General features: G+C 31.6%; 1 protein-coding gene across 1 annotated transcript in view; it reads left to right on the top strand.

The window, feature by feature from the left end:
- LOC149786798 (tubby-related protein 4-like) overlaps positions 1 to 26,166 on the top strand; it is a 341,424-nt gene that overhangs the window by 100,191 nt on the left and 215,067 nt on the right. Inside the window, exon 4 of the mRNA XM_089977301.1 lies at positions 5,003 to 5,131. Coding sequence (XP_089833427.1) covers positions 5,003 to 5,131 — 129 coding nt within the window. The remainder of the gene's footprint in view (positions 1 to 5,002; positions 5,132 to 26,166) is intronic.

Raw genomic sequence — 26,166 nt, 5'->3', positions numbered from 1 at the left:
ATACATATAATCAAAGCTGTTTCATTGTATTACAGTCGATTATTCAATCACCTGTTTTTTTAACATGGGAAGAAAAAACATTCCTTGGATTATGTTCCAGTTTTGAATGTTTTCTTTTTCCTTGGCTTTAAAATTATGTACTTGGTATCCTGAATTTTGTTTTTACTATTGAAAGCTGATACAAATATTGAAACAATGGTTTCTGGAAATTCTCAGGCCTGGATATTTAGATAAAAGGATGTTAAATTTTTAGCTTTTAGGCTGCATGGTTATTTAGCAGATTTTTGCTCCCCTCCCCCCCCCCCGGCCCCCATTAGGTTCACAAGTTAATGTTCTAGCAGTTGTCAAAATAATATTTTCAAAATGCACCTCTTCCTCGATAACTCGTGAACCAGCGTTGGGTCAGGAGTGGATCCCATTTTTTCTTCTTGAAAATACCTAAAACATTTGTCCCAATTTGTTGAACTTGAGAAAAATCAAAATCAAAATTGGCAAATTAAACTTTCACATATTGCTCATTTTATTGTCCAAAACAGTATTATTATGCCTGGAAATTTGAACCAGCATCATGAAATTGACAGATTTTAATAAATCACATCATTTTGCTAAATTTTCTTTAGAAATTTTTTTCTCAGTGCACTGTAAATAATTACAAGGATATTTCAGTCCATGAAAATATCAGTAATGCCTACAGGTATCAGCAATTTAAGAAATACAGACCAATTAGATAAGTTTTGTCAGGTGAAATTTATGTTTAAGTTTTGTCTTTTATTTTAGTTTCAGTGTAATCATCACAAACAGTGGCGTCACTCGGGTTGGTGTCACCCAGTGCAGTAGCTCATGGTGTCCGCACCCCCCTAGCAACGCCACTGATCACAAATGCAATATGCCTTTTTGTATTCAGACATGAAAAATAAGAATCTACCCACACAGCTTTGTCTGTGTGTTTATGAGAACCACATTAAGTGCCAACTGTGTTTTGATATCTGATTTGTGGAAGTGTTTCTTGTATTGTTATAATCAGTTAAACAGTCCTACTTTAAATTATCACATTAAGTGCCAACTGTGTTTCGATATGCAATTTGTGGAAGCGTTTCTTGAATTATTATAATCAGTTAAACAGTCCTACTTTAAATTATCACATTAAGTGCCAACTGTGTTTCGATATCCAATTTGTGGAAGTGTTTCTTGTATTGTTATAATCAGTTAAACAGTCCTACTTTAAATTATCACATTAAGTGCCAACTGTGTTTTGATATCTGATTTGTGGAAGTGTTTCTTGTATTGTTATAATCAGTTAAACAGTCCTACTTTAAATTATCACATTAATGACATCTTTTATTTCAAACTGAATAACGGGGGTGGAATATGAAAAAGTTACAAAGCATGAAAATCCTACCCTTGTAAGATCTTGTAGTCATTGGTAATGACATCAGATCAGCTGATGGTGGCATAAGTATTTATACTAATTGAACAGTAAAAAAGAAAACTGAGTTGCGCAGGCAGATCTCGGTCTGTAAAGTTAGGATTAATTTAGTAGAACAAACAACATTGACCCTGGTCTGCAGGAGCATTATGCTACTCTATTGTTTGCAATTGGAGTGGACTTATAAGTGGGTATAGCTGGTATATTATCAGTATAGTATATTATTCAAATTGATAGCAATCTATTGCTATTTTTAAGAGTATTTTTTAGTACAGTACCATATATACATGTACTCGCTTATAAGATGAGACCAACTGCACACTGCAAAGACCCAGATTTGCCATTACATAATGCACCAGGAGATCTGGGTCTGTACAGTATGTGAGCAGTAATCAGTAGAACAAACAAAATAGACCCTGACCTGTGGGAACATTATGCTACTTTTGATTAGGATCTCATTTGGTTGCAATTTGACTCAGCTTGTCAGCAAGTATATGCGGTATTTTATTCAGATTGAGATTGATCTATTGCTGTTTCAGAGAGTCATCAATACAGTATACTATTCAAATTGATAGAGATCTATTGCTGTTTAAGTGTATTTATTTGTACATTATATTATTTATATTGATAGTGATCTATTGCTGTTTCAGAGTATTTATCAGTACAGTATATTTATTCATACTGATAATGATACAATGCTGTTTGAGTGTATTTATCAGTACAGTATACTATTCATATTGATAGTAATCTATTGCTATTTCAGAGATTTATTAGTACAGTATATTATTCATATTGATAATGATATAATGCTGTTTGAGTGTATTTATAGTACAGTATACTATTCATATTGATAGTAATCTATTGCTATTTCAGAGATTTATCAGTACAGTATACTATTCATATTGATAGTAATCTATTGCTATTTCAGAGATTTATCAGTACAGTATATTATTCATTTTGATAGTGATCTATTGCTGTTTTAGAAATTTATCAGTACAGTATATTATTCAAGGCGATAGTGATCTATTGCTATTTCAGAGATTTATTAGTACAGTATATTATTCAAGGCGATAGTGATCTATTGCTATTTCAGAGATTTATTAGTACAGTATATTATTCATATTGATAATGATATAAAGCTGTTTGAGTGTATTTATAGTACAGTATACTATTCATATTGATAGTAATCTATTGCTATTTCAGAGATTTATCAGTACAGTATATTGTTCATATTGATAGTGATCTATTGCTGTTTTAGAAATTTATCAGTACAGTATATTATTCAAGGCGATAGTGATCTATTGCTATTTCAGAGATTTATTAGTACAGTATATTATTCAAGGCGATAGTGATCTATTGCTATTTCAGAGATTTATTAGTACAGTATATTATTCATATTGATAATGATATAATGCTGTTTGAGTGTATTTATAGTACAGTATACTATTCATATTGATAGTAATCTATTGCTATTTCAGAGATTTATCAGTACAGTATATTGTTCATATTGATAGTGATCTATTGCTGTTTTAGAAATTTATCAGTACAGTATATTATTCAAGGTGATAGTGATCTATTGCTATTTCAGAGATTTATTAGTACAGTATATTATTCAGATTGACACTGATCTATTGCTATTTCAGAAATTTATCAGTACAGTATATTATTCATATTGATAGTGATCTATTGCTGTTGCAGAGTATTAATTAGTACAGTATATTTATCAAAGTGATAGTGACCTATTGCTGTTTCAGAGTATTTATCAGAACAGTATTTATAGGTTTACTGCATTTGTATGGGAAGATATGAACGAGTTTTTCAGATGTAAATACTGCTCGACCTTGGGAGTGCTGTATGTCCATCCGACAAAACGAGTTCATATTTTCCCATACAAATGCACTAACCTTTTTATTATATGCTCATTTCCTTATTCTACCTAAGGCTTAATTATATAAGCTAAATTACCCTACAAGAAACAAAGTAACTGAACATATGCCATATTCCAAAATATATAATAATAATAATAATAATAATAATAATGAGGACTCTGTATTGCGCCTAATCTTTAGAAGCTCTAAGCGCTTTACAACATTAGACAACACCTATAAGATAAAAAACATATAATAATATTATTACAAAAACAAACACCATGAAATTAGAAAAAAAACATTAAAAATAAAAAACATGCTGAGAATATTTCAGGTAGGAAACATTATTAGGTCTTTATGCAAGTGCAGATTCATCATTACACAACAACAACATTATTAATGCACAGAAAACTATGCCCAGATAAATTTGAAATTAGTCATGCACTAGATATAACTTTCAAAAGAAAATGGCATTTTGGTCTGCTTAAAATTGGAATTGATTTATCATTACACAACAACAACATTATTAATGTGCACGCTAGATATAAATTTAGAAAGAAAATGGTGTTTTGGTCTACTTAAAATTGAAATTTGGTGTCATACTTTGAATGAATGTTCATTACAACAACTATTCCATTTGATCTGGAATGAATAGATTTTGGTATTTTTGTCGATTCTGCTAAATGTTGTGATTATGGATTGGATTTATGTGCCAATTCTATGTGAAATACATCAGATTGAAGTAGCAAGGGAGAAGCGTGTTGACATCTGCATGTGTGTTTCTGTTCTGTCATTGAACATCATAATGTGGAAAAAATATGAAGTCTTTCAATTGCAATTATCAAAAAGACACTGTGGAATATAATGTTTTGTTTTCATTTTGAGTGCAGTAAAGAGGATGTAACTGCATTTGGAATATAGTTGAAATATAGTACAATTTTGAAATGTGTTATCAAGCTTGAGAACCCATGACACAGCTTATTTAATTCAGATTTTCAGAACTAAGAAAGTTCATTTTGAAGAAATTCAGTATGTAAAACTATAAGTATATTTTTTGCCATTCTTATTACCAGCTAAAGAAGACAGTTTATGTCTTGTCACTTGCATGTTGTTTGTAAGGACCTTTGTCTGTTGTCTCTTGCTAACCTGAATCTAAAACATTGTATTAAAAAAGTTAACACGGAAAGTGGCAAAGCATCTAGTATGTGGCAGACCATGAAACATCTGCTTTAGTTCATTCAGAAACAAATGTAATCAACCAAAATGTAAAGTGTGTACTATGAGAGTGTACATGATTTGTTTACAAAGTAGTTCCTGATGCAATATGAAGTTACATGTGAGTTCAGTATTGTAAAATATTGCATGATTCTGACAATGTAATGTTAATGGAGGAAAAAATGAGCATATAATAAATTATTCACATTGATAATGATCTATTACTGTTTCAGAGTATTTATCAGCACAGTGTATTATTCAGAGTGATAGTGATCTATTGCTATTTCAGAGTATTTATCAGTACAGTGTATTATTCAAAGTGATAGTGATCTATTGCTGTTTCAGAGTGTTTATCAGCACAGTGTATTAATTCAAAGTGGTAGTGATCCATTGCTCTTTCAGAGTATTTATCAGCACAGTGTATTATTCAAAGTGATAGTGATCTATTGCTATTTCAGAGTAATTATTAGTTCATTCATTATTGTTGCTTCAGGTTGTGCTAGTGAGATGGAATGAACCCTACCAGAAGCTTGCTACCTGTGACTCTCAGGGGATAATCTTTGTTTGGATTAAACACGAAGGCCGCTGGTCAATTGAGCTCATTAATGACAGGAATAGCCAGGTATGTGGTAAACATTTCAAGATGGTCTCATTCAGAATGAACTTTGGAAAACTTTCTTATTAGGTAAGTGGAGAAAAAAATGAATTACACTGAAGCAGTGTGTATATGCGTCAGTGTGGGTATGTAAGTATGTGTGCAACATCATTCATTATCACATGTCTCATCACACTGAAGACTTTGCTATGGCATGAACTTGCAATATGGCTTTCTGTTTGTCATCTGTTCTTTCAGATATTATCCAAAACCACTGGACTAATTAGGAGTAACTTTTTTTTAAATATTCCATTGGGTATGTTCTTCTTAAATTGTTTTGATGGCTTCCTTAGCAGTCATTTGGCTTCCAAGGCAACATGGTAGAACATATATATTTAGTGTCTTCTCAGAGATTTACACAGGTCTTGAAAAGCCCTTGAATTTGTTGTCTGGTCTTGAAAAACCTTTGAAAATTAGAAACAGTGCAAAATCTTGACAAGTCCTTAGATTCACTTTAACAGTTCATTACAAGCACTTCAATGTTGCTAATATTTGACCTACTACTATTAAATATTTAATTTTGTGAATTTAATTATTTTTGGGGAAAACTGGGTGTTAACGGTTGTTCTAATTGTTCATTTTATCATATATTTTGTTGGATACTTTTGATGTAGCTTTAACAGTTGACAAATTAAACTAGACTTACCAAGTTGAAGTTTGATTGTAATTTCATGAACCCAATAATGCCTTAGTGATCACATGAAATAACATTGGTTACATGGCTAATCAGTCTTGAGAGCAAAAAGAAATGGTGCCCCGAGTGGCCGAGTGGTCTAAAGCGCTCACCGTTTCGGATCACTGCAATCTCACCTCTGTCTGCGTGGGTTTGAGTCCAAGACTCGGCTAGCATGGATACGTGGGAAAGCCTGCCAGTAGCTTCTCGTGGGTTGGTGGTTCTTTCCTGGGTTTTCCAGGGTTCTTCCTCCACCAGTTATACTGGCCACCATGTATAGCATATCTTGTGCTGAAAAATGGCGTTAAACCCAAGAACAACAACAACAACAAAAAGCAAAAAGAAATGGAAGCATCACTGTTTTATTGGGTGGGAAATTGAAGTGTGGGCATGTGATCATTAAGGCACTTATGTAGTTTATGAAATTACAATGAAACTTTGACTTGGGTAGTCTAGTTTAATTTATCAATTTCACTTCCTCAATAAGTGCTTCGTGATCCCATGAGATTTCAGAGAGAGCCTTCCATTTATGGAATAGATTAGCAACTAAAAAAGAAGAAAACTTTTATGTGTTGGTAGTAAACCAGAACAACCAAAGTTACATTGTACAATACATGACCATTATTAAATTCTGAATGCTGACAAGCCCTTTGTACTGAATTCAGTCTGGTCTGTAATGGGCTTGTTAGAGAATTTCCTGAAAATACAGGCACTAGCCCAAGCAGCTGCTTTCAAGATTGTACCCAATTGTATGCCTTTAGCACAGGCCACAGAAACAGATGAGCCCTTGTGCTATAAGCCTTAAAAACTGTGGTATCAATATCAGACTTCCTCATAAGTCTTTAGCCAGTTTGATATTGTGTCTTTTGCAACTTTTTTTATGTGGAGATTGTGTGCTGATGAATAACTGTGTTTCAGAATTTTGCAAACTTTGGTCTATTGCAATCAACACTGCTTGTTTAGCAACACTGGCCATGATCTCTTCTATTTTTGTCAAGCACGCATGCATTTTGGACACAACATCTGCATTTTGTGCCTGCAACTTTCATTGTATGGCTAATTCTTTATCCAGGTTAGCTATATTGTTGCTTTGGGTGGAAATCACATGACTTGCGGTGCCAGTAGAGCCAGACCATGATGTGTCAAGTCTTGTTGTTTTTGTAACAGCCAACTTAATGTCACCTGTGCAGACAACATATGCCTCGCTAGGCCTCGCATCTGTGTAGGCAGTTGCTGATGGCAAATACGCTTGTTTCTCCATCAAAACCATAGTGGAAAATGTACTTACATCATCTGTGATGCTTTCCTTGTGTTTCCGACAATATTTGAGCATTCACTCTTTAAGCCTGACCCCTCTAGGATCTTCCATAAGTGGTTTGCCAATTCCATTGTTGCAGTGAAAAGTCACAAAATTTGTGAAATGACCTGCAACACTTTACCTCTGCAAAGGTGCAACCCAGTTTGCAGAAAGTACTGCTCCCAAATGCCAAGAATCGAAAACTGCAACACTTTGATGCAGAAATCATAAGTTATGCAGTTATATTTGATGTTTTCTTATTTTACGATCTTGCTCCCAACTGATACTTCCATGCAACCTTTGTTCTGATCAGCCACGTGACCAATGTCATCTCATGGGATCATGAGGCACCTATGGGGGAAGTGAAATTTGAGTCGTATCACTATGATGTCTGCAGTTTGGAAGTTTATAGTGATTGTCACAGGATGAAGCTGGGTTGGGACTGGATTAGGGAAGACACCAAAAGCAACTGCGTTTACAAGATGTTTATTTATAAATGCAATTTAAATAGTAACAAATCTGACACCATTATAAACAAAAAGATAAGGATAATTATAAAGTTCCTAACATGGAACTATCAACAACAATTAACTCAATGAGAAATAACTCAAAACATGAATTTAACAAATGGAATTTCAAAACAAATGCGAATTCCTATCGCCGATCAAAAAAATAAAAGTGATCTACACCCCAATATAAAGAAAGTCTTGTATGTATCATTCATACAACGATATTGAAATGCAGGTAAATTTGAATGTACCATTCAAATAACGATTTAGAAAAAAGAATGTAAATTTGAATGTATCGTTCATAAAACGATATTGAAAAGCAGGTAAATTTGAATGTATCGTTCATATAACGATATTGAAAAGAATGTAAATTTGAACCTATCGTAAACCGATATTGAAATAGGAATGAATGAAATTGTGAACCTATCGATCGTAAACCGATATTGAAATAGGAATGAATGAAATTGTGAACCTATCAATCATTTACATAACGATATCGCAATAGGAATTAATGAAATTATGAACCTATCAATCGTTCACATAACGATATAGCAATAGGAATGAATGAAATTATGAACCTATCGATCATCCACATAATGATATAGCAATAGGAATTAATGAAATTATGAAATGCAATAGTGGAAATAACATGGAATACTATATATAACTATCGCGGCGCCCATTTGATGTCCAAGATGTAACTCTGGTTCCACGCGCTCTAGTCAATGGCCAGAGAAGCACCCACGCATGGTCTGCTTCTCTCAGTCTGTTGAAGGATCCCTCGAGAACCCTCACATCACAGACCCGATGGTCGCGAAGCCCTGGTCCCTTGCATCGAGAAAACCAGTCAACTCTTCCGATCCAACGTCACCATAACACAGCTTATACATCACACAAAACCCCACAGAGTTCTGTGACTCCACATCAAACGATGTATAAGGCATGGCAGGCATGTATAAGGCAGCTCTACAGCTGGTGACTCCACATCAAACCATATACAAGGCATGGCATAAGGCAGCTAAAATTATAACAACTAAACCATGTAGTACATACGACACAGATAAGTACTTCTTCATTGATATATGTATCCCATGCGCGCACATGAATTCGTTACCCATTACATTAATCGTTTAATGCATGCAGCATATAATTAAATATTAATTTGTTCAGTTACAACAAATAGCTAACTTGAACCAGACTATAGTATTTCTGATATGGCATTGTATAACCTAGGTATTGAGTCTCTGTAGAATTTAGAATAAATATATGTTTCCTGCTCGTTAGCTACTGCATTCAGTGAATATGTTTGCAGATTAAGTCTTTTTGAAACATTAATTAAGGTTCTAAAACATCTAAAATATGAAAACAATTCTGTCATATAAACGAATAGTAATAAAGAAAATTTCATTACCTCTACAGCTGGAGATTTGCTTCTGTAAAGGGGTAAGCTTTCTGATAAGACTCTGTGTAATGTAATTTAGTTAAAGAGAATTTGCTCTATATGTACACTAGCTGTGACAGATATGCGCAGCTAGGTACTTAGGTTTCCTGCTGCAGGCAATTTGCACGTGCAGGGGTCAGAGTTTCGCTCTGGATTTCGAAATAACTAGAGCTGAAAAAATATACCACCCTCGGGTGACGCTGTATGCGGCAACGAAACCCAGGTACATTTTTGACAACATATACATATTGATATAACTCATACACAGTTCCGTGACAGCGATGTCTAGCATTGGGGTAAACTCTGTCAATATGTTTTAAGGAATTTACATGTGTTACCATTATCTTTTTTATGTTCCTTTTACAAAATTTGACATCTTTACTGTTATATTTTATCTTGCATTTAATGTTTACATTTATTTGGAAGGGTCTTTCTTCCTATGTTTAGTGCAGTTATTTTTTGTTGTTGTTTTTGACATGTTTTGATCTTTGCCTTTGGTTGGCACTATATAGTCACTTATGTACTGGGGTGCCATAAAATGCTATTAGATGCATACATTCTTACACCACTATTGAAATCAATATACATTGTATATCAAGTTACATGTATGCAAAAGTGTCCTTATTCCTGAAGCTTCCTCCCAATGGATATGGATCCGAATACATGTACTTAAACTGCTGTTAACATGTCCAGATCACCTGCAGTCTTGTTCCTAAGTTTGTAATTTCTGTCTTAAACACTGTCTGATGGATTGTGTGGCATTATGAACACAAGCATGGACAGGATCACCTAATCCACACCTTTTCTTTAATGGGGATGAAAAGAATAGAATTATTGGTCAGACAAATAGATGCATTTCACACAAATATACAGGATACAGTCTAGCCTAATTAGCTTCCTTCCAATGTGGTTTTTACTCTAACTTGCAAAATGTATTGGATGTCCAGACAGATTGTGTAGTTTGACACTCAGGGATATGATTGATTGGACAATTTCCAAGATGTTGTAAATTCAAGAAGACATACTGGCCAGTTTGTAACCTGTCAAAGACAGAAATAGTCTGGAAGTATATTTAAAGAAGAATTCCGTATTTGCTGGCCTATAAGTCTATACTTTTGGACCAGAAAATCTGAGCATCCTCTTATATTACAAATTGACTTATGTATGGATTATGTCATTCAAATTGTCATATTAATTTTAATTTTTTAGGGGGCGAGTGGGAAGAAATTTGCTGGTTGGCCCTAATTTTGGTTTAGCAGCCATGTGTGTTAGATTTTGACCCCAAAATTAAAATATTTTTCTAAATGTATTAAATCTTCATACCTTTAACGTTATAGGGGAGACCATGGTACGCACATTGTCCCCCTGACACCTAAACCAAGTTCCAACACCAGACTGGTCAATAAGAAATTGTGGATTGAGGACTAGCTATATATTTATACAGTTTTGAAGTCCTTTGCCAGGTTTAGATATTAAATTTGTTAACCTAAAATAATCTCTAAATAATTATTGACATAACCAGATACTTTTGTTTGATTTTAGCAGATTTTTACATGCATCAGGTGAATGAGGCAGTTGAGTGGCAAAACAGTAGTAGTATTTGTGCTTTTTTATAGTGGCAGAAAAATCATATTTCAGAAACAGAATCATTAGTAGAGTGGCAAAACATGATATTTCATACAAAGTCATTAGTAGAGTGGCAAAACAGTACATGTAGTAGTATTTAAGACTGACTCATTAGTAGACTGGCACAACATGGAATTATGTGAAACATAAAATCATGGTAGTGTTTGATACAATCATTACTAGAGTGGGTAAACAGTAGTTGTATTTGAGACACTCATTAGTAGATTGGCAACAACGGTAGTATTTGAGACATAGAATTGCTACTATAGTGGCAAAACAATAATAATTGAGACATAGACTCATTGGTAGAGTGGTAAAACAGTAATATTTGAGACATAAAATAACTAGTAGAGTGGGACAATATTGTATTTGATACCACATCATTACTAGAGTGACAAAACTTATTAGTATTTGAGAAATCAATGCATTAATAGAGTGGCAAAACAGTAATAATTTAAACATACTATTAGTAGAATGGAAAAACAGCAATAATTTATGCATACTATTAATAGAGTGGCAAAACAGTAATAATTTATAATAATTTATACATACTATTAGTATAGTGGCAAAACAGTATTAAATTATACATACTGTTAGTTGAGTGGCAAAACAGTAATAATTTATAATAATTTATGCATACTATTAATAGAGTGGCAAAACTAAAATAATTTATAATAATTTATACATGCTATTAGTAGATTGGAAAAACAGTAATAATTTATGCATACTATTAGTAGAGTGGCAAACTAATAATTTAAACATACTATTAGTAGAGTGGAAAACATTAACAATTTATACATACTATTAGTAGATTGGCAAACATTAATAATTTAAACATACTATTAGTAGAGTGGAAAAACTAATAATTTATACATACTATTAGTAGAGTGGCAAAACTAATAATTTATGCATGCTATTAATAGAGTGGCAAACAGTAATAATTTAAACATACTATTAGTAGAGTGGCAAACATTAATAATTTATAATAATTTATATATGCTATTAATAGAGTGAGAAAACAGTAATAATTTAAACATACTGTTAGTAGAGTGGCAAACATTAATAATTTAAACATACTATTAGTAGAGTGGAAAAACTAATAATTTATACAAACTATTAGTAGAAAGGAAAAACAGTAATAATGTGTAATAATTTATACATACTATTAGTAGATTGGAAAAACAGTAATAATATATACATACTGCTAGTAGAGTGGAAAAACAGTAATAATTTATGTATGCTATTAATAGACTGGCAAAGAGTAATAATTTATACATACTATTAGTAGAGTGTTAAACAGTAATAATTTATTATAACTTCAGCATACTATTAGTAGAGTGGAAAATCAGTAATAATTATTATGATTTATACATACTATTAGTAGAGTGGAAAAACAGTAATAATTTAAACATACTACTAGTAGAGTGGAAAAACAGTAATAATTTATGCATACTATTAATAGAGTGGCAAACAGTAATAATACATACTATTAGTAGAGTGACAAACAGTAATAATTTGAACATACTATTAATAAAGTGGAAAAACAGTAATAATTTATTATAATTTATGCATATTATTACTAGAGTGGCAAAACAGTAGTAATTTATGCATACTATTAGTAGAGTGGAAAAACAATAATAATTTATGCATACTATAAATAGAGTGGCAAATAATTTAATTTAAACATGCTATTAGTAAAGTGGCAAACAGTAATAATTTAAACATACTATTAGTAGAATGGTAAAACAGTAATAATTTATACATGCTAATAGTAGAGTTGCAAACAGTAATCATTTAAACATACTATTAGCAGAATGGAAAAACAGTAATAATTTATTATAATTTATGCATACTATTAATAGAGTGGCAAAACAGTAATAATTTACACATACTATTAGTAGAGTTGCAAACAGTAATAATTTAAACATACTATTAGTAGAGTGGCAAAACAGTAATAATTTAAATATAATACTAGTAGAGTTGCAAACAGTAATCATTTAAACATACTATTAGTAGAATGGAAAAACACTAATAATTTATTATAATTTATGCATACTATTAATAGAGTGGCAAAACAGTAATAATTTATGCATACTATTTGTGGAGTGGAAAAACTAATAAATTATGCATACTATTAGTAAAGTGGATAAACAATAATAATCTATGCATACTATTAATAGAGTTGCAAACAGTAATAATTTATAACATGCTATTAGTAGAGTGCCAAACAGTAATAATTTAAACATACTATTAATAGAGTGGCAAATAATATTAATTTAAACATACTATTAATAGAGTGGCAAACAGTAATAATTTATACGTGCTATTAGTAGAGTGGTAAAACAGTAATAATTTATACATGCTACTAGTAGAGTGCCAAACAGTAATAATTTAAACATACTATTAATAGAGTGGCAAATAATATTAATTTAAACATACTATTAATAGAGTGGCAAATAATATTAATTTAAACATATTATTAATAGAGTGGCAAACAGTAATAATTTAAACATACTATTAATAGAGTGGCAAATAATATTAATTTAAACATACTATTAATAGAATGGCAAACAGTAATAATTTATACATGCTATTAGTAGAGTGGTGAAACAGTAATAATTTAAACATACTACTAGTAGAGTGGCAAACAGTAATAATTTATACATGCTATTAGTAGAGTGGTAAAACAGTAATAATTTATATATGCTACTAGTAGAGTAGCAATTAGTAATAATTTAAACATACTATTCATAGAGAGGCAAATAATATTAATTTAAACATACTATTAATAGAATGGCAAACAGTAATAATTTATACATGCTACTAGTAGAGAGGTAAAACAGTAATAATTTAAACATACTAGTAGTAGAGTGGCAAACAGTAATAATTTATACATGCTATTAGTAGAGTGGTAAAACAGTAATAATTTATATATGCTACTAGTAGAGTAGCAATTAGTAATAATTTAAACATACTATTCATAGAGAGGCAAATAATATTAATTTAAACATACTATTAATAGAATGGCAAACAGTAATAATTTATACATGCTACTAGTAGAGAGGTAAAACAGTAATAATTTAAACATACTACTAGTAGAGTGGCAAACAGTAATAATTTATACATGCTATTAGTAGAGTGGTAAAACAGTAATAATTTATGCATAATAGAGTGGCAATTAGTAATAATTTAAACATAATATTAGTAGAGTGGCAAACAGTAATAATTTAAACATCCTATTAATAAAGTGGAAAAACAGTAATAATTTATTCTAATTTATGCATACCATTAATAGAGTGGCAAAACAGTAATAATTTAAACATACTATTTAGTAGAGTGGCAAACCGTAATAATTTATGCATACTATTAGTAGAGTGGCAAACAGTAATAATTTATTCATACTATTAGTAGAGTGGCAAACAGTAATAATTTAAACATACTATTAAAATAAAGTGGAAAAACAGTAATAATTTATTATTATTTATGCATATTGTTAATAAAGTGGCAAAACAGTAATAATTTATGCATACCATTTGTGGAGTGGAAAAACTAATAAATTATGCATACTATTAGTAAAGTGGAAAAACAATACTAATTTATGCATACTATTAATAGAGTGGCAAATAATATTAATTTAAACATGCTATTAGTAGAGTGGCAAACATTAATAATTTAAACATACTATTGGTAGAGTGGCATACATTAATAATTTAAACATTACTATTAGTAGAGTGGTAAAACAGTAATAATTAAAACATACTATTAGTAGAGTGGTAAAACTAATAATTAAAACATACTCCTAGTAGAGTGGTAAAACATTAATAATTTATGCATGCTATTAGTAGAGTGGTAAAACAGTAATAATTTAAACATATTATTAGTAGAGTGGTAAAACAGTAATAATTAAAACATACTATTAGTAGAGTGGTAAAACTAATAATTAAAACATACTCCTAGTAGAGTGGTAAAACATTAATAATTTATGCATGCTATTAGTAGAGTGGTAAAACAGTAATAATTTAAACATTATTAGTAGAGTGGTAAAACAGTAATAATTTAAACATACTATTAGTAGAGTGGTAAAACAGTAATAATTTAAACATATTATTAGTAGAGTGGTAAAACATTAATAATTTAAACATATTATTAGTAGAGTGGTAAAACAGTAATAATTTAGAGTGGTAAAACATTAATAATTTATACATGCTATTAGTAGAGTGGGAAAACATTAATAATTTCAACATACTATTAGTAGAGTGGCAAACAGTAATAATTTAAACATACTATTAGTAGAGTGGTAAACAGTAATAATTTATACATACTATTTGTAGAGTGGAAAAACAGTAATAATTTATGCATACTGTTAGTAGAGTGGCAAATAATATTAATTTAAACATGCTATTAGTAGAGTGGCAAACAGTAATAATTTAAACATACTATTAGTAGAGTGGTAAACAGTAATAATTTATACATACTATTTGTAGAGTGGAAAAACAGTAATAATTTATGCATACTGTTAGTAGAGTGGCAAATAATATTAATTTAAACATACTATTAGTAGAGTGGCAAACAGTAATAATTTATTATAACTTATGCAAATATTAGTAGATTGGAAAAACTGTAATAATATATACATACTGCTAGTAGAGTGGGAAAACAGTATTAATTTATGCATACTATTAATAGAGTGGCAAAGAGTAATAATTTATACATACTATTAGTAGAGTGGCAAAGAGTAATAATTTATACATGCTATTAATAGAGTGGCAAAGAGTAATAATTTATACATACTATTAGTAGAGTAGCAAAGAGTAATAATTTATACATGCTATTAGTAGAGTGGCAAACAGTAATAATTTATACATGCTATTTAGCAGAGTGGAAAAACAGTAATAATTCATAATAACTTATACAGAATATTAGTAGAGTGGAAAAACAGTAATAATTTATACATAATATTAGTAGAGTAACAAAACAGTAATAAATTATGCATACTATTATTAGAGTGGAAAAACAGTAACAATTTATGCATACTATTAGAAGAGTGGAAAAAACAGTAATAAATTATGCATACTATTAGTAGAGTGGAAAAACAATAATAATTTATGCATACTATTAGTAGAGTGGAAAAACAGTAATAAATTATGCATACTATTTGTAGAGTGGCAAACAGTAATAATTTATGCATGCTATTAGTAGAGTGGAAAAACAATAATAATTTATGCATACTATTAGTAGAGTGGAAAAACAGTAATAAATTATGCATTCTATTAATAGGGTGGCAAAACAGTAATAATTTATACATACTGTTAGTAGAGTGGCAAAACAGTAATAATTTACATTGATTTATACATGCTTATTAGTGCAGTGGAAAAACAGTAATAAATTATGCATACTATTAGTAGAGTATTAAAACCAAAATAATTTATAATAATTTAAACATACTATTAGTAGAGTGGAAAAACAGTAATAATTTATACATACTATTAGTAGAGTGGAAAAACAGTAATAATTTATACATACTATTTGTAGAGTGGCAAAACAGTAACAATTTATATTTTTTCCAAATGATATGAATATAATTTGGTGTTATTGCTATAAATCAGAACAAAATAATTCATTTCTCATATTAGGCCAGCAACCTGTTGGATTGAAGTTGCATATTGCTGGAAGCATTGACTACCTGGCTCTTTGTAAAGACCATAAGACAAAACCAGTTTTATCTGCATGACCATGTTACCAATACTTATAAACGCCTATGCAACTGGTGCCTCATGTCATTTGAAAGAGAAGAGAAATTTGTTTCCATATAACCCAAATGGGGTGGGAAGAAACTCCAGGGTGGGATCATCAATCCTCCAACTTTTGGCTAATATTTCAAAGAATCCTCTTCATCCATTGCATCAAATACTTGGATGAGGTGGGGATTTTCCAACTCTTGATAGCTGAATGACAGAAATTAATCAAGCAGTATCAGGCCTTTTTCCCAGAACATTGAATTATTGGTCCCTAATATATTTGCAGAATACTGTGGTACATATCATGATATGTTCAGAAATACTGCAGTACAAAACTTTTCATGGTACCCAGCTCTAATTATTAGTAAAGTGGCAAAAGAGAAAGTAGTATGTGACATAGAAGCATTAGTAGAGTGGTAAAACATAGTATTTGCGACAAAATCACTTGTAGAGTGGCATAACAGTATTTGAGACATTGCAGTAAAACATTAGACAAAACAGAAGAAATCTGATACACAGAATCATTAGTTCAATATCAAAACAAGTCATATTTGAGACCAAATCATTAGAAGAATAGAAAAACATAGAAGTATGATTTATAGAATCACTTTAAGTAGAGTGGCAAAACAGTATGGGTCATATAACAGTAGTATGGGTCATATAACCACTGGTAGAGTGGCAAAACACTAGTATTTGAGACAATTATTTGTAGAGGGGCAAAACAGTAGTATTTGAGACGATTATTAGTAGAGTGGAAAAACACATATTTGAGACAATTATTAGTAGAGGGGAGAAACACTAGTATTTGAGACAATTATTAGTAGAAGGGCAAAACAGTAGTATTTGAGACAATTATTAGTAGATGGGCAAAGCACTAGTATTTGAGACAATTATTAGTAGAGTGGTAAAACACTAGTATTTGAGACAATTATTAGTAGAGGGGCAAAACACTAGTATTTGAGACAATTATTAGTAGAGGGGCAAAACACTAGCATTTGAGACAATTATTAGTAGAGAGGCAAAACAGTAGTATTTGAGACGATTATTAGTAGAGTGGAAAAACACATATTTGAGACAATTATTAGTAGAAGGGAGAAACACTAGTATTTGAGACAATTATTAGTAGAGGGGCAAAACAGTAGTATTTGAGACAATTATTAGTAGAAGGGCAAAACAGTAGTATTTGAGACAACTATTAGTAGAGGGGCATTAAAGCACTAGTATTTGAGACAATTATTAGTAGAGTGGTAAAACACTAGTATTTGAGACAATTATTAGTAGAGGGGCAAAACACTAGTATTTGAGACAATTATTAGTAGAGGGGCAAAACACTAGTATTTGAGACAATTATTAGTAGAGGGGCAAAACAGTACTATTGGAGACAATTATTAGTAGAGTGGCAAAACCCTAGTATTTGAGACATTATTAGTAGAAGGGCAAAACACTAGTATTTGTGACAAATGTTAGTATAGGGGCTAAGCATAGTCTGTAGTATTTGAGACATTGAATCATTATTTGTGGCAAACAGTAGTATCTGAGATACAGAATTACATGTGTTAGTACAGCAGCAAAATATTGTATTTGAGACAAAGAATCAATAGTAGGGTGGCAAATGTAATATTTGAAATACAGAATCACTAGTAGAGTGGCAAATGTAATATTTGAAATATAGAATCACTAGTAGAGTGGCAAATGTAATATTTGAAATATAGAATCACTAGTAGAGTGGCAAATGTAATATTTGAAATATAGAATCACTAGTAGAGTGGCAAATGTAATATTTGAAATATAGAATCACTAGTAGAGTGGCATAACAGTAGAATTTGAAACATTATCATCAGTTGTGGCAAAAAATGGTATTTGAGTCAGAATTACTATTAGAGGAAGAAAACATTACATTTGAGACATAGAATCATTAATAGAGTGGCAAGATATAGTAGTGTTTGAGAGATAGGATCATTATTAGAGTTGCACAACATAGTAGACAGAATCATTTGTAGACTGGCAAACAGTAGAATTTGAGATAGAATCAGTAATAGAGTAGCAAAACAGTAATAACTGAGACATTTAATCATTAGTTGTGGCAAAACAGTAATATTTGAGATACAGAATTATTAGTAAAGCAGCTAGACATTGTATTTGAAAACATAGATTCATTAGTAGAGTGGCGAAAAATTATATTTGTGACATGTACCGGTAATCAGTTAGAGTGGCAAAACAGTAGTATTTGAGACCAAATTGTTAGCAGAGTCGCAAGTCATAGTAGAATTTGAGACATAGAATCATTAGTAGCATTACAAAACAGGACACAGAAGTATTAGTAGAGTGGCATAATGGTAGTATTTGTGACATAGACTATTGAGTAGAGTGGCAGAACGGTAGTATTTGAGACAGACAATTGATTAGAGTTCCAAAATGGTAGTATTTGAGACAGATTTATTGGCAGAGTTGCAGAACTATAGTATTTGATACACAAAATCACTGAAGTATGCTCCCATGTGATACATGTAATATGTTTATAAGAGTCCTAAAAGTGGCCAACATTCCAAATGTGGTTGCATTGCCATATGTACTCAATTATAACACGAGTTCACCTACAAACTGCACAGACCAAAATCTGCTGGCACATAATGCACTGGGTCTGTTAGGAGTACAAACATCATTGAACCTGATCTGTCAACAAATCTGAATCATAAAAAGTCATTAAAAAGCCACAGATATGTATTCTAATGATGTGAAACAACATTATGATTGGTTCTTAAAGTTCTTAGAGCTATTATTAAGTGAAATAAATTAGTAGTAATAATAAAATAAAAATCTGTCAGTAGAATGTGATGGACAATACCTGCATTGTAAAAAAGGCAGCAGTATAGTGGGTGGCTTTATAGTGAGGAAAGACCTTTTATTTAGCTTCTGATCAGATTTGTGCTGTTGTACTTTGTCATTTGTGTATTGAATTTGATTCGACAGGCATTATCAGAAATGAGGGAGTGTATTGATTCCATCATCAAAAGCCCACATAGTTATTTCTTTTATAATCCATTTAGTGTATTGGAGCCCATGAGTTTCCAGGAATAATTGGAGTGAAATGTTATGGGCTTTGAAATGTGATGTCATTATTCTAATACATGGCTAAAGGATGTTACATGCCTTGAAATGAGGTGTTTTTATTCTAATACATGGCAAATAGATGTTACATGCCTTGAAATGAGGTGTTTTTATCCTAACGATTACAAAATAGATGTTACATGCCTTGAAATATCTTTATTCTAGTACATGGTCAAAGAAATGTCAGCTGGCATTGAAATGTGGTATCTTTGTTTTAGTACATCGCAAATAAATGTCACTGTCCTTGAAATGTGTCTCTATTTTGGTACATGGCAAATAAATGTGACCAGCCCTGAAATGTGGTGTCTTTTTTCAAGTACATGGCAAATAGATGTCACTGGCCTTGAAATGTGGTGTCTTCTAGTACATGGCAAATAAATGTTACAGGTCTTGAAATGTGGTGTCTTTATTCTAGTACATGGCAAATAGGCGACACAGATCTTGAAATGTGGTGTCTTTATTCTAGTACATGGCAAATAGATGTCACAGATCATGAAATGTGGTGTCTTTATTCTAGTACATGGCAAATAGATGTCATGGATCTTGAAATGGGAAGTCATTGTTCCAGTACATGGTAAGTTTGTGTCAGGGGCCTTGAAATGTGTCTTCATTCTAGCACAGGGCAAATTAATGTCACTGGCCTTGCATATGTCAGTGTATTTGGCACACAATCTTGTTAGTCCAACTAGACCTACAGTTGTTGATGGATTACCTTGCAGATATTATGGTCATCACCTAAAGGTGTGCACTTAGACAAATGACATTGCTTCTGAAAGTTTGAAAAGAGTTATTGCCCTTTTGACATTTAATGGGACACTATAGACCTTGTGAATGCTACTTGTTTTGTATTATCATTTGATTGCACAGATACTTGGTAAATGATAAGGTCATCATCTGAAGATGTGCATATTTACAAATCTTTTTACTCCAATAGTTATTGCCCATCAGCTTTACCTACCATAAATATCGATGCCTTCTCTAAAACTGATCAAGATAATTTTATCACATTGTACAGAAAAACTTCTGGGATAAGGTGCTCTTAAAATTGTGTAAAAATGCCAATCTGCCATCAGATATGGCTTCTGTTACAAAAACAAACCTTGAAAGATTCTTATAAAAAGCTGTTTGAAAGCATTTGTCCAAAATTTGACAGAATGTGCCTTAATTTGAATGCTTTTTAAATTTATACAAATGATGTTATGATGTCAAATCCTAGGATAGTGTCCTTTCAATAATAATAACAATAATAATAATAATAATAATAGTAGTAATAATAATAATATGTGCAATCAAATTTGGATGAAGATACAAAAACTAGCAAACCTTGAACAGTCACTTTCATGATATGGGATCAACAGCGTTTGAGAAATACTGAACAGAATCCTATCAACCCCAAATTTTTGATCAACTGCTCTTGTATTTTACTGTTAGGCAGGTGCCAGCTAGGTGACCAATCTCAGGCCGATATCACAGTTTGTTTATGGATTGCAGTGAGGCTCAGTAAATATTGTGGTCATCATTGAAAGATGTACATATTGACAAATATTTGTGCTCGAATTGATGGAAGAGTTATCTCCCTGTTAGCTTACAGATGGTTGCAGTATATGAAAGATGTTTGTGAATGTTGCATTGACCATTTTCAGTGGATTTCTGGAAAACTTGTGTAAAAGAGACATCATCAGAAGATTATGCATGTTGTCAAACCATTCTCAGAAGAACAGTGCATTTTTTTTATACTCTAGACAACAAGGGGAAATATGCAGGAAGGACAAAAATTATTTATGTGTTTATGTGAGTCAACTGCTTTGTCTTGTTTTAGCATATGGTAAATGATTTTTCCAGTTGTACATAATATCAAAGCTGGTTTGATTTTAATATGAGAAGACACTGACAATCTAGAATTCAGGAGATGAAAAAAATTGTGTCAGGAGATTTTATCTTGGATCAGGAGGACTTTCATCTACCTAATTTTTATATAAAAAGGAAATAATTGGCAATAGCAAAATGAATTTAAATTTGTATTTGAATCTGATTCAGTAGCATACAACCAAATAATTTTGGAGAATATCTGTGCACAGTAAAGCACATGACATCACTACTTTCATCTGGGACTTAAGAGATTTAAAAGTCCCAGTATATGTAGTTGAGGTCCCTGCAATAAACACTTTCAAAGCTTGCAGTGATAAAATCTTACCTAGATATATCTTTAACACAGATAACAATTTCCTCCAACTATGGTATGTAGATTTTCATAAAAGCATGCAAAACAATTATTCAACAGGAGAACACTACATGTAATGTCTGCCATAAGTAAACTGGAAGTCATGGCTGGGTAACCTTAGTATCAGGTGAGAATTCCTAACATAATTTGATTTAGTGAAATTATCTGTCACCTGATTTTCTCAACATCTGTTTCCATTCCTGACAAATTCTGTTGTTTTTTTTTTGTCATTACTGTTGTGTCAACATGAAGGGCAAAATATTGTCAGCTTTCTAGAGTTGATCTGAAGTTTTTAGTGAAATCAGGTTTGTGATATCTGAACTGTCACTGATGTGTGTCTTGTAAATGAAATGGTGATACAAGTGTTGCAGTAACTTTCAAAACAAGCATGGGTATTACTCTTTTTCTGAAAAAGTGGTTTAGCCCATCAAAACAGTAATTTGTAGTGCATTATGAGGATGCAAAGGAAAGAAGCAAAACAAAAAACCAAATAACAACCAGACTAGTTTAGGTACAAGAAAACACATGAAATGGGACTGGGCCATTGATCAGATATTGGGTTTGGGGCACATAACAGTGCTAGGCCAAATTAACGTAAATGAAGCATCTCTGTGATTGTTATGAGTCTATGCTCTTAAATAAATAATTAACAGAAAATAGTGAAAAGCAACAGCCTTTGTAAAATTCAACAAATAATTTATTTCCCTAGAACGCAGAGTGAAATTTAGGAAAAATAACTTACGGTATTGTGAATTAAATCTCAAAATAATCCAAGAATTACAGACTAAAGTCTTGATAATTAAAAGTCTGGAAGGTTTAATAAAATGCTGTATAAAGCCAGAATAAATAGAAAAATCGCGATGACATGTCTGTAATAGCTTATAGAGTGTTGATGTGTCAACAGTCTTTTGTTGAATCGCAGTAATGTAATTCCAGGTGTGAATTCACTATAAATTCCAGTGAATGTCTATATCCAAGAATTTTATCATAGCACTTTTGTATTTCCAGAGAAAACAATCACTTGAATTCAATAATTTGAAGAAATAAAATCAGCCCAGCTGGACACAACATATAATACAACTTCAAAGTGCCAAATCTTAGGGCATGACTGAAAAAACTCTTCAGTTACAAGATTATATAGCTTTCTACTTGACCTCAGGTCACAATTAGCATTTTCTGAAGAAAAAAAATATTACCTAATGGAAAATAACCTTCTAGAATGATTCTGATGTTTACAAAATATAAGCCATAACCTGGATTATGTAAAAAAATAATTAAGAAAATTCCAAAACCTAGACCCAGATAAACATTTACTTCTATTAATAACAATGCACTGTACTGACTTTAAACCCATACACATAGATAATAATTTAGCCATGTATTAATTGTTTACCCAGAATAAAATAAAAATGTCAGTTCGGTTCAAGCAGAAATGAACTCAGTTTTTGACAAGATCAAGTCCAGCATACATTAGGATGTAATGAAATAAGAAACATTAATTTATAAAATCTAGCAAACAATGTAAATTAAATATACTTAACAACGATGGATCCTGAGGTATATCCAGATAATAGAAACAGCATGGTGTGAGTTTATGTGAAAGAGCATGGCACATAAAGATTCAGTGATTGCAGATCTTGTCAAAGCATCTCCAGGACAAAATAAAGAATCAAAACATCTTAAAATAGAAACAGGAAATGGTTAAGAGATGGTGTAAGGAGGTGCTAAAGACTAATGGAGTTGAAGAAAGCTGGTGAAGACGGTAAAGCGAAAAAGACATTTGAAACAGAACTTAACGAATTTATTTGTTTTGTTACATGAATTATCACATTGTAAAAGTCAGTTAATGAAATTACAGTAACTATAAATGATTTAGGCAAAATGCGAGCTTTAGAAAAGTAGACAAATTGGCAGATGTAAAGACAGTGGTTGGTCTTGTCGAGTGCCAAACATACAGGAAGTGCTCTAGACAGTGGCTCAGGCTCTAACAAAACTTTCCTCCAGTAATAGTACAAGTTCTCACCTATAAAATGTCTGTAAAATCAAGCAAGCAAAAAAAAATAATCAAAGCATAGTAACAAATTTGGTGATAGAAACAATTATTAACAAAGTTCGTTTTCCTCAGGCTTGGCTTTGTGCCACTGTACAGTATGAATTTAAGTGCAGAAAGGTCATGTTTACCATGATAGATTGGAATCTTGGTGAATCTTCATAGTATTTTATTTAAAGAAAACTTTGGTACCATGTGTACTCACTTATAAGGTGGATCCAACCGCAGATAACATATACTCTGATTTTCCAATGCATTATGTGAGGCTCTGTGTACTTATAAACAAGTAGATACAGTAGGTTACATTTATGTTCATCATGTATGAGTGGAAAGGTCAAATTGATTATTGTGCAGCATGGGTGAGAGCACATGTGATTGGCAAAAGTACCTGGGCAGAAGATCCATCAATTATTGCAATCTCAGTGTTACCAAAAGATACTGTAATAGCTCAGAAGAAAACTTACAAGTCAGAGTATTTATCAAAATCAGATCAGGTCTGGTGGTATGTTGATTACCAAGGACAAAAAGTATTCTTTCAGAGTTTCAGAACCCCAGATGATGATAAAAAATACCATATATACTCACTTACAAGACGAGTCCAGCTGCAGACTGAACAGTCCCAGATCTGGCATCACATAATGGGCCAACAGATCTGGGTCTGTCCAGTTTGTTAGGAGTAATCAGTAGAACAAACAACATAGAACCTAATCTGCAGGCACATTATGCTTATTGCTATGGCAGATCAGGATCTTTGTTGTTTGCACTTTGACTTGACTTATAAGTGAGTACTTGTGGTATCTAATATGTAGTTTGCACGGAGAGAAGATGAAGCCAAACTGGAACATTGAGAATCCCCATCAGCCTGTCTGCATCAAGAACCTTAATCAAAATTTTTACCACATATTGCAAATAATACTATAAATATGGATAGTGAGCATTTTTCTTGGCAAGTGATCATAAATACACCGAGAATGATTTCAGTAATCATCGACTTACTGTTGGGAGGAACAAACTTTTATGTATATCTGATTTAATGTTTTGAAATCAAAGAAATTTGATATGATAAAGTGCAAGTCAATTCCCTTGCAGATTAATTTGTACAAAGATTTGTTTCTTTTCTTTGGTAATTATGCAGACATCTGCTTGTCTGAATATTTGGAGCATGGTTTTGCCCACTAGTTATCAGTGCTAATGTTTAAAGATGTTCAACAAGATTGGCAGTCATAATGGTCTTTTGACATCATCCTTGTCACATCTTATTTTTGCATTTCTCCATTGAATACCGAAGAAACTTTGCATGTGATTGGCTGTAACTAAAGACTGTATTTCTGACATAGTTTTGATCAGATTTGGTTATTAGTCTGAAATCATCAAGGTTTTGGACAAGTACAACCATGAGCAAGATCCATGGATGATAATGAGTTGATTCTGAATATGTCCGTGATTGATTAAGATAAATGCAATAAACTGACAATGAACAGTGCAAAACTAGTATCTGACTAGCCTGAGTACTTTCGACTCTTACTGAGTCTTTTTCAAAGTCAAATACAAAACATAGACAAGACAACAAAATAAAACAGTAAAACCATTGTGTTTGCAAAACTTAAAATGACTGCTTTTACAGAACCATTGTGTTTGCAAAACTTTACATGACTGTTTCTAAGAGTCGAAAGCACTCATGCTAGTTAGATACTACTTTTGCACTGTTCATTGTCGGTTTATTGCATATATATATGAATATATATATATATATATATATATATATATATATATATATATATATATATATATATATATATATATATATCAAGGTCTGTTCATATATATATATATATATATATATATATATATATATCAAGGTCTGTTCAGATTCAGATTAATGAGTTGATTTTGCATATGAATCGCTGAGCTTTTTACCATCTGAGAGACTTTATTTGTCACCTAATTTTATTTGGAGTTGGTAAATAGGCTAATATCGTTAAATTGCTGGATGATTTTTAGTATGCATATTAATGAAGTCATCTTATATCTAATCGAGGTTTTTAGCACGATAGAGAAAGTATTTTTTATGGATTTTGTTCAGATTTATAAATATGTCATCAAGATCTAAGTTGAGTATGATCATGAGTGAAGTTCATGCATATTGAGGCAAAAAAATATGTTTCTGGTCAGCTGACCATCCCATATCTTTATATTGCCAACACTAGCACTGTTTTCCCAAGGGTTTGAATTTTTATATATAAAAGAACAATCTCCTGTTACTGATTTGTGCGTCTAATTGAGCTGGTTTAGCCCAGTGCTTGAAGTACTTAGTTCATTATATATACTAATTATTCTAA

Source organism: Sinohyriopsis cumingii, chromosome 12, assembly GCF_028554795.1.
Source record: "Sinohyriopsis cumingii isolate HCF-2022 chromosome 12, ASM2855479v2, whole genome shotgun sequence".
Lineage (NCBI taxonomy): Eukaryota > Metazoa > Mollusca > Bivalvia > Unionida > Unionidae > Sinohyriopsis > Sinohyriopsis cumingii.
The sequence above is the reverse complement of the archived record's forward strand: the minus strand, read 5'-3'. Positions and strand labels throughout refer to the sequence as shown.